Below are 11,000 nucleotides of genomic sequence, written 5' to 3'. Positions count from 1 at the left end.
ACTTTGAAAAAAGAAAAGGAAAAAAATATCTAAAACACTGCAATGCAAGCATAGTTTTCTTCAAAGCAAAACTACAATAAGGTTAGACATACAAACTTCAACTAAGATAATAAGATGCAATAGAGTGGAAATAAACAATCACAACAATTTTCTGATTATAGATGCAATTTTCTCTCAACATTGCTGCAATTGTCTTTGTTTCAATTCCAACTTAAAATAAATGCAATTGCAACTTGGAACATATCACTCACTAAATAAAGCGGGAGTAATCCAATTTTGGATATCTTACTTGTTGGAATTTAATTTAAATCAACGGCACATCCGAATGTAGCTTAAGTTAAAATCATGGTTGTAGAAACTGCTATAGCGGCCATTTCTTCAAAAACACGCATCTTATTAATGGTTATTAATGGAAGAAATTGGAATGGTTGATGTAAAACAGATATTGTAGATTTTGCCGACTTTTCTATGTTTTATTTTCTTCAAATTTAACTGTTATAACAGCCATAACTATCATTTAATGGTAAAGGCTTTTAAATTGGATGTCCAAAGAGATAATAAACAAATGAAGAAAAATGAACTCCGAAAAGGAAAATAATGCAATTGAGGCTTTGTTCCCATCGACATAAAATTCCTAGGACTTCTTTTGTTTAGTTATCTACAACTTCGTCTGAAACTGGGAAATATTCTAACTGATTTTAGGGTGTCATATGGTATTCTGGTTGGAATTCTGCTGATGGAACAAGCTTTTGAAACATAACCCCAACAAATTTAACTAAGACCATTTATCTACAAGTAACAGTTCACAGGAAAAAGGAAAACTGACAACTTATAACTACAAAAGACAGAATGGCAGTGATTTACTTACAAGAATCCAACAACAATTTGGTTCTTTTAGTTCAAACCATCAGACATTCCTAGATCTCCAAAGCGATCACCAAGAAGTAACACATTAGTTCTCTACTTCACTGAGGCATTGCCATCGTTTGGCTCGTCACTATCTCCTAATTGGTGATGAAGTGCTGCAGCCATATCAAGAGCATGCTCATTTTTGTTCAGGACATGGATCGTCTTCCCTATCACCAAAATCAAATTGCAGAAAATACTTTGTTTAGAAATTAATGGAACAAGGTACCTTTAAAATAATAATAATAATAATAATAATAATAATAATAATAAGGGAACATGGTTACATCAAACGTTATCCCATCTAATGCCATTGCATTGCTCACTTCTTCAACATTTCTCATATCCACAAAAGCAAACTTCTTCTCGTGCTTGATGTACACATTAACCACAGCATTGCCTATAAAAGCAAATGCCTTCAATCAGTTCCCTTCTATATTGCGTGACAAAAAGGTATGATCTCAAAATATGAACAGAAGAAAGAAACTGCAATACTAATACAATATTCCAACCAGGACCAGCACTGTTTCCTCCAATAGCAGACATAACACAGCTAAAAAATGTTGTAATTGCCTGTTACAAAACCAAGCCATATGTTGTCTGCACAGGATAATGGTTTTATTAGCAATAGCATGTCGAGAAGCAAGCAACTGCTATGGAGCAGAAAAATCAAGAAAACAGGAGCCTGCCCAATGTGTTTCCTGTTTTGTGACCCAATCTGAATGATAAGGTGGATTTGTATCATTGATTCCTTTGAAAAAATCCAAACAAATCCTAATTTCTTTCGAGAGATGTCTAAACAGGCCCTTGTTAAAGAGATCGAAACAGATTTGACCAACCCAAGTTGTAAATCCAACAGAGAAAGCACGAATTAGTTGAAGTTTCAAAATAAACAAGCATTTTCTGGCTTGTAATGTATAAATAGAAGTTTAAAAGAACTGTTAATTAGAATAGAAGTTCCAATTAAGCCTTCAAAATCAAGCCTCTGTGAGAATCAGACCTTTAATAACCTTTGGCTGAGAATCCATCTTGAAATAGAAGTAACAATCAACAAATTAATTTTCAAATCTATCAGGTGAAATTCATCATTCCATTCCACTTGCATCACAAAACTTTGAACAATAAAGCTTCGTTTATTATAGGCAAAAAGGTAATAGCATGATGAAACTACTACAGAAGAAAAAACTGAAGCTTCACCATCTAAGAACATTACAATTCAACAAAGAAGGCTAGTTCCAATAAGAGCTACAAAATAGATCTCTACGAAAACGATTCATTCACTTCGCACAAGTGAGAGATGGAACAGATACTAGGGTGGGAATAGGCAAGTGGTGGTTTGCAAAATAGATGAGAAACAAGATTGCTGATGAGGGAATGAAAAGACGTTTGAGCATTCAGACAAGACCATACAAAAATTGATACATACTACAAGCTATTTGTATGAGTTTTCAGTCTGAAACTCACCTTGCAAGATGTATAGAAAGAAACAAAGTATGACATAATAACATCATTTGCAATAAACACCAACAACAAAAATGTATGCTTAAATTTATAATACAAAGGACAGATGTTCAATAATACATGAGGGTATTTTCCATTATGCACGCAAACATATCAAGATCCCTAAAGGCAAGCCTATAATTATAAAGTGCTGTCAATATCCAATTCTCAATGATTTTCCACAGGATAACAGGGATCACTAACTATCCAATTAATTGAAAGCTCTATGCACCCAGACCTACAGTTAAAGAGCAGAATATTGCAAAAAAAAAAAAGAAAAAAGAAAAAAAGAAGGAATTCTAAAAGAAATATGGAAAAAAACTTGGAATATGATATAAACTTGGTATTTCAGTCCCCTAATTTGACTGATCGTCCTGTTTTATTTGAATCAGCATTTGGATTTCCATACTGAAGGCTGGATAAATTGGGTCAACTAGATGAAATTCCAAATTGACTGGTAGGTTTCTAAGCGTTGAACTTAAATTACAAAGAAAGACTGATTGTGGCCATAATCAAAATGGAAACCCCAAATAAATGGCTGTTATCTAAATTACCGAAAATGTTCGATTTTGGCCATAATCAAAATGGAAACCCCAAATAAATGGTTGTTATCTAAATTACCGAAAATGTTTAGTTGAAATTTCTTGGACTTTCCAATTCAATCATTGTCATGGGGGGTGCATTAGTGACAAAAGCGCAAGACGAAAAAGGGGAAAAAGGTTGGCGCACTATGAAACTATGAAATCATGATAATATCAATCACTATTTTTTTAGAAATATAAGATATTTGCATTATCCATGCCCATGATCAATTGGGACTAGATTTTATCCAGAATTTCTAACCTGAGCAGAACATTCTAGTGACATAAGTTGTTGTTTCAACGATATCCACTGTATTGTGAATGTCCCCACCAACAGCTTTGGAAACGTGATAGGGAGGGGAAAATATTATCCCCAATGCACATTCTGCAGTTCTTAGCTGATGAAATAGTATCTTAGGATATATATTTTTTTTGTGTGCATTTTTAACTATCAAATACATGTCCACAAATCAGATCAGCAGATAATCAAATAAGTATGATAATTGGTTCATGATGCACCTAAAACATGTATCCAATTTCTAAGTTTTTTTTTTTTTCAAAGTGCCTGCATATCAGCCCTCGCGCTCTACCAGAGTATCAAAGTTTTTTCTCATTACTATCATACAACATTAACTGAGATGATTTCATTAAGTTACACATGACACATCATACATATTGTTCAATGCCTGCCATTGCATATCATTTCAAGGTCATTCGGAATGAATTCCAATGACAAGGTTTCAAAACATAAGCATATCCTTCATGGTAGATGCCAATTGCTCATACTAGGATAAGTATCAAAGACGGTATTATACAATGCTTAGGCCGAGAGTTCTGACAGTAAGCTCGGGTTTTCAGCTCCTACAAGGGGAGCCCCTGTTTCAGTGACCCAAACCATTAACAATGACATTGCAAAATGCACTACTAAGCAACTGTCACAGTATTTATGGAACAATGACATTGCAAAACCACATCACAATTCAAAATCACTATCAAAGCTCAAGCACCCGAGATCAGAATAGTTACCAAAACCAGGATCAAAGTAGGAAATACAATATATTCAACAGCAGCAAAGATTGGAAATAGCAACCCGGAATGCATTTCTACCTTGTTTTAAGAATTCACATGTTTCACCAAATCTACAGTGAAAAACATTCCTCATAATTGAGGGGAAAAACAATGCGATTCAACAATTACTCAAAAAATGACAGCAATGCAATAATGAAAGTTCCTCAGAAAAAATAAATTGAAATGCAACATCACAAAAACAAAATCCTAAAAAATAAGAAGGCAAATAAACTATGATTTCCCAATCGGCTGAAAAAAAAAAAAAAAAAACGCAGTAAGTACAGCCATTTCCCTAAGAAGAGGTTTTGGAAAGAAAGCAAAAAATCGAAATAAATAAGCATTACTCAGATTATTTTTATTTTCCAGAAAGCCACTGCAACTTCAACCAAATGAAGGAAAAAAATAAAAATCCATGAAAATTTAAAGGTTTTTAACTGCAATTTCCAGATCTTATAAAAAAGGCGATTGTTAGAAGAATTTCCATAATAACAGCAGCAATAATCAACAACAATAAACTTTAAAAAAAAAATCAAGAAAAAAATTAAAAATTAGGAAAACTCATGAAAATTTGTTTATTCTCCAGAAATGTGCAGCTAGTTCCATCAAGAAAAAAAATATCAAAATCTTCTAATCAAATGAAAAAAAAAAAAAAAAACAGTAATTTGAAAGATTCTGCTCATCCTCCTACTTATTCATGTCAAATCTACACCAGAGCACATCAGGATCCAATCAAAACCCTAACATTTCCTAAAAAGCTAATGAAATCAAGCAATTTTCAAAGAACTGATAAATCGAAGGGATCTACTTTAAGAGATCGAAACAAATTGCGATCCGAAAGTGTATTCTAGTAGAATTAGCTTGTTTTTCACATCGATTCATGAGAATGAAGAGATTGAGGGAATCAACTCACTCAGAGGCTGACATCTTAGGAAAACCCAACAGTAAACTGGAGTGGAGAGACCGCAGCCGTCAAATCGGCTTTCAGCACACACGAGATCACCAATCAACGGCATGAATTTGAGATTAATAAGTACCAATGCCAGGATCTCTCCTTCGATCCTTCTCCCTCTCTCTCTCTCTCTCTCTCTCTCTCTCTTTCTTTTGGAATCTTCTGCTTCTCCTTTAACTCTCATTAAGATAGAAGGGGTTAAAAAACTAACCATGGTTCAAAGACTAAGTTTAAGCTTCAGTGAATACTAATTACAAACGCGTCATTTTCAAGCGCCAAAATAAAACGCACTACACGTGCCAACATAAAAAACTTGTGTAGGATCAAAGACGTTCACACGGTGAAACATACTGCTTAATTCTTATTTATATTCATCAGATTGAAATAACGTTTTCAAAAAATGATTAGTTTATAAATATGGTTACAAATAAAAGGTAGACTTTTCGCCTCGGTTCCTATGTAACTGAGGCTAAAAGGTAGACTTTTGGCCTCGGTTCCTGTACAACTGAGGCTAAAAGGTAGATTTTTTGCCTCAGTTCCTATGCAACTGAGGCTAAAAACTAGACTTTTCGTCTCGGTTCCTATTCAACTGAGGCTAAAAGGTAGACTTTTTGCCTCGGTTCCTATGCAACTGAGGCTAAAAAATAGACTTTTCGCCTTGGTTCCTATGCAATTAAGGCTAAAAGGTAGACTTTTAACCTTGGTTTCTATGTAACTGAGGCTAAAAGGTAGACTTTTCGCCATGGTTCCTATGCAACTGAGGCTAAAAAATAGACTTTTCGCCTCGGTTCCTATGCAACTGAGGCTAAAAGGTAGACTTTTAGCCTCAGTTCCTATGTAACTGAGGCTAAAAGCTAGACTTTTAGCCTCGTTTCCTAAGCAACTGAGGCTAAAAGGTAGACTTTTCGCCTCGGTTTCTAAGCAACTGAGGCTAAAAAGTAGACTTTTCGCCGCGGTTTCTAAGCAACTGAGGCTAAAAAGTAGACTTGTCGCCTCGGTTCATATGCAACTGAGGCTAAAAAATAGACTTTTCGCCTCGGTTCCTATGCAATTGAGGCTAAAAGGTAGACTTTTCGTCTCGGTTCCTATGCAACTGAGGCTAAAAAATAGACTTTTCGCCTCGGTTCGTATGCAACTGAGGCTAAAAGGTAGACTTTTCACCTCGGTTCTTATGTAATTGAGGCTAAAAGGTAGACTTTTCGCCTCAGTTCCTATGCAACTGAGGCTAAAAGGTAGACTTTTCGCCTCAGTTCCTATGCAAATGAGGCGAAAGATGAACTTTTACCTTCAATTTCTTAGCAACCGAGGCTAAAAGACACATTTAGCCTCCATTTTTTCAACTGAGGCAAAAAAATTGTGGCTAAAGGCCTATTTTCTTGTAGTGTGAATAATTCCATATCCAACCATTCATGGCACATTGTATCCATCAAGAGTATATGATTTTCATGAAACTGCACAGTTTCCACATAGCTTTTACAAAGGCATGTGTATATAAATGATTTCATATCCAAATGTCCAAACATCTAAGAAGATGATTTTAAAAAACAAATCCATCAACAAAACATCAGAAATTCTCCACCCAAATCACCTTCAAAACATGCAAAAATATCACACACATGGCCCACATCAAAACTACATTATATGGGGTATACACGTCCAACACTAATGGGCGCACCACATGTAGGTTGCCGAGTTCGCTCGGTTCAATGAGTTAACTCGCTGACTTAGATAATTCATCGATTCCCAAACTGTGGGACATCCCTATGGCATCCACAAGGTCACACATCCCACCTAGGTTAGCACATAAACATAGATTTAATGTAGTTTGTGCACCTAACACAACATCGTTTAGATTTAGGTCTAAACATGATCGAAATTTCAACGAATCAAAACCCTTATATGAATTTATTAATTCAAACCAAAATTCAAAGCAATAATTTAAGGAAAAATAGAAAAATTCAGAGATTATATTTAAGAGAAAATAATCATAAATAATCATAGATTTCTAAACATAAGAACATGAAAACCTAAGCCAATATTGAATCTAAGCTTCAAGGGATCCTCACCTTAGCCTAAATCTAAACCCTATTTAATTTTCCTTAAGGGAGACAACATTTGCATGAAATTGAGAGAGCACGTGACCTATGGATGAAGGGCCTACACATTGGATGGCTTGGATGAACAACTAGATGAGGGTGGGCATCCTTGAGATGGTGGACATTCCTCTCTCTCTCTCTCTCTCTCTCTCTCTCTCTCTCTCTCTCTCTCCCTCTCGGCGTGAATGGAGGTGGGTTATACATTTATGGTTAGAGAAGGGGTGCAGGACCCCTTCTTATAATGGAGTTCGTGTGACAGGGGTGTGGTCCACATGTTGAATCCCACTTGGTTTAGGTTTTCTCAAAACTCACCTTTTTACAATCTTTCTTCAAATCTAACTTGTTCATGGAGTCGAGGTTATAGAATAAAGGTGGAATACAAAAATTTCTTACTGATCCGAAATTTAGATTGGTCGATCTTAAAAGCCCTCATAGCTGGTGCCAAAACAGACTTTAACTGAATTAACGGTCCATGCTTGACCAACAGGGCACAAATTTGAGAAAAAATGTTTAATCATTATAAAAAAAAAAACAATTGAATTTTTTTTTGTGTTTGATTTGTCACGCCCCAAACTTGGGAACTAGGTTCTTAAAATTCTCGACCGCCTAATCCAATGTCGAAAGCCTCCATAGTACCCCATTATCGGCTCTTAACTATTCACAACCCCAAGTGTAGGGTCGTGATGTAGTAATAATCTTGATAAGATCGAGGTCGAATCCACAGGGACTAAACTCGTGCGTATTCTGAAAATAGCTACAATTAGAACTAGAAGAAGAAATAAATTAGAAATCTGAATAAAGGAAGTAATTGTGAATTGTATTGATTTGAAACTTGTGAATTTAAAGGTGGGAACTAGGGTGCTAAGGATCCACTTGAAGCTTATTGGGATGTTACCTTATGATTCGGGAAGCCTAATTGGAATCAGAGTCCTATCTTATCCAATTGGCAAGGGAGTCAATCAAATCTTGGAAATTTTCATTGAATCAACCTCAATGGAAGAGAGTTGTGAAGATTGGAAGGGATTCCATCACCCAACCATGCCCCGGAGATGATGGTGAATTATATCATGTCTTTCAATGTGATCAGTGAAAATCAAATTACTTCCCATGAAAATACTATCATTTCATAATGTTAGCCATGCTCATCATATCAGGAGTAGTTAAAAACTCAAGTGCTGATTCCAAACTTATCCCCTTTCTCCTTCTTTTTCCTGTTTTTTATTTTATATCGACAATCTTTTCTTTGATTATTCATTCTTTTCAAGATTTTTCATTCTTTTTCAAACTTTTTCCAATCTTTTCACCATACATGACCTTTTTGTTGATCTCACTATTTTTTAAATGGTTATTTTCTTCTTTTGAGGTGGATAAAATTCTCCAAACTAAATTCTCAATATCTATCAATGATTCACCTACTAAGAAATAAAATTTCTAGCATAACTCACTGAAAGCAAATTGAATGTCTTGTGATTCAAATCAACATGATATTCGATGAAGAGTCTTCAACTACCTTGAACCGCAACAGCTTCTGTCGGACCCATAACCTAGTATTCATTCCATTCCGTTAGGTCCCGCAGTCCTTCGACCGAATTTCAGCGACCCGCAACTTATAGGTAGCATTTGTGATCATCCCTGAGTTCCGTCTTGTAAACTCGAAACAATTCGACCTAAAACCTATGACATTGCAACCGCATCATCGCCGTGGCTCCAACGCCATGTCTCGTGTGCCAATCCGAGGTGTAGATCAAAAGATGTACCCCGCACCATATTTGGGCCATTAATCGTGATGTGGGACCCACCTGGTACTTGTGCACATTTTCCTAGGTGGACCCACCCTAGTTTCATCATTTCCTATGAGTGCTACCTATATCCTAGCCCACTCGACTAGGTTGATGATATCACCCCTATGAGCATGCCTTACATGTAATGAGTACAACATGCTTTCTTCTCTTCCCTAGGCTCTTACAAACCCATCATTACCCTCTTACAACCCATCACTTCCCTTCCTTCTCTCTCATTTCCCTCATTTCTCTCCTCTAGCAAACTAAGAGAGGGACCTTGGACATCCATGAGAACCTATTCCTCCACCCCCTTCTTCCCTTAATCCCCATCAATCTATCCATCCCAAAACCCATTTCCACCATCAAAACAATTCCATTGGAGCTAAAGAACTTAAGCCTAGAAGAAGAAGGAAGATCTTAGAGGTGGGTGTACTCCTAGGACTAGTTTTTTTTTTTTTTTTTACTTCATTTAATATTGTTTTTCATTCTTAGGAGCTTGTAGGACCCACCAATCAATGGTGAAGGCCCTCCTTGACTCCATAAGTGTGGCCCATGGCCCATCTTATGCATGCATGAGCCATGATGGGGCCATTCTCCATGGACCCCATTATGATGATTTTCCTTTGATCTATAGCTCGATGGGTCATCTAAACCCTAGATCCATGGTGGGGATGGTATCCTCACCTTAGATTTTGATTGTGGGGCCTATGCATACATGGAGCCATGTAATATCTTGGTGTATTATCATGATGTGTGGTTGTGATTGGTGGAGAAGGACTCATAGTGGTGGGGCCCTTCTTCCTATGGTTGTGATCTTCTTTCTCTCCCTCTCTTATTATTTTCTTGATGTGTGTGGGCCACCTGGTGTGCCTAGGATGTCCAGACCATCCAGCAAGGTGGACCGCCATTGCTATCCATTTCCTAGACGTTAGGTGTCTCACTTGCTGTCCATTTGTGACATGCAAGGAGATTTGATGTGGAGTCTTGGTCTGGGGGTTTGTCAGGCGCATTAAGGTAGGCCACATCATGATTTATTTGAGGTATTTCTCCTTGTCCAGCAGCTTAAGGACTGATATGTCCAGCAACATATTGCTGTCCAGATTTTCTGGGCCATTGTTGCTGATTTCTGTATGGGGGTTTAGCCTTGATTTTAGCCTTATTTTCTTCCTAATGTGGGGTGCTTTTCTAAGGTATAGACCCCACCTATGATGAAACTCACACCATCCACCCTTAATTGGAGCCCCATGGAGCCGACCTAAGAGGGTTGGACGATCCAAGTTTCTCGACCATCCAGCAACCCTACATAAAGGAAAAACATATATATTGGCTTGGTTTTGGGGATGTGAGCCACTCATGTGGACCCCACTTGTTGTTCATTCATGGGTGCATGTAATCCACCCATTTTCCCTTGATTAGACAGGCCTGGGCCCACTCCATTAGGTGCATAAGAACGAGACAACAATAATTCCAGCAGCATTTTATTTTCAAGATCTTGCTATCCAGATTTGTAATTCAGGTTTGCATGTATTTATAGCTTCTTCCCTCACCTTCCTTGTGACCCACCTTGCTAGGACCCACCTTAGGTGTATATGGACCATCTTGACCACCCATTATTGGGGTTACTATGGTTGGGCTAGCGGCCCACTTACTAGATGTTCCAACTAAGTTGACGTCAGTAGGGGCTTGTCGTCCTTCCCATATGGCCCACCTTAATGATGTGTATTGTCCACGTCGTCCTCCCCTCCATGTGGCCCACTTGGACGTGGACCATCCCCTGGTGGGATGTCCACAAGTGGGGACCACCTTAGGTGTTTGTGGGGCTAGCCGTCTAGCCCCATTGGGATGCCCAAATGTTGGGATGTTGCTGGACTTGCAATCCAGCAACAAGCCCACTTTCATTTGTGTGTTTTATTCGTATCTCCCATCTGGTGGGGCCCATTATAACATGTATGGGCTACCATGGAGTATTTATTTTATCCAGATAATCTATTTTGCTGGACTCCAGCAGGACCAAGAAGTTAGGTGGGCTGGATTTCCAGCAAGAGCCCGAAGTTGCTTCATATAGTTGTATGTTTTGGAGTTGTGAGGCCTACCAGATTGAGGGTGTTATGTATACAAA

The 11,000-nt window shown here is 37.5% G+C and overlaps 1 protein-coding gene across 2 annotated transcripts; it reads right to left on the bottom strand.

Annotated features, from left to right (window-relative positions):
* Positions 1 to 892: 892 nt before the first annotated feature.
* LOC131252090 (splicing factor U2af large subunit B-like) lies at positions 893 to 1,494 on the bottom strand. Of its 2 annotated transcripts, none has more exons than XM_058252998.1 (3): positions 1,419 to 1,494; positions 1,194 to 1,306; positions 893 to 1,071 (listed from the first exon to the last, which is right to left on the bottom strand). In XM_058252998.1, exons 1-3 carry the CDS (start codon positions 1,450 to 1,452, stop codon positions 961 to 963), a joined length of 258 nt encoding a protein of 85 aa, XP_058108981.1. In that variant the 5' UTR covers positions 1,453 to 1,494; the 3' UTR covers positions 893 to 960. The 2 variants fall into 2 exon arrangements, 1 of the variants encoding a protein (XP_058108981.1); XR_009174170.1 differs by having other exon boundaries at positions 913 to 1,076.
* Positions 1,495 to 11,000: the final 9,506 nt, after the last annotated feature.

The sequence above is a fragment of the Magnolia sinica genome, chromosome 7 (assembly GCF_029962835.1).
Source record: "Magnolia sinica isolate HGM2019 chromosome 7, MsV1, whole genome shotgun sequence".
Lineage (NCBI taxonomy): Eukaryota > Viridiplantae > Streptophyta > Magnoliopsida > Magnoliales > Magnoliaceae > Magnolia > Magnolia sinica.
Note: the sequence above shows the minus strand (reverse complement) of the source record. Positions and strands in the feature narration are given on the sequence as shown.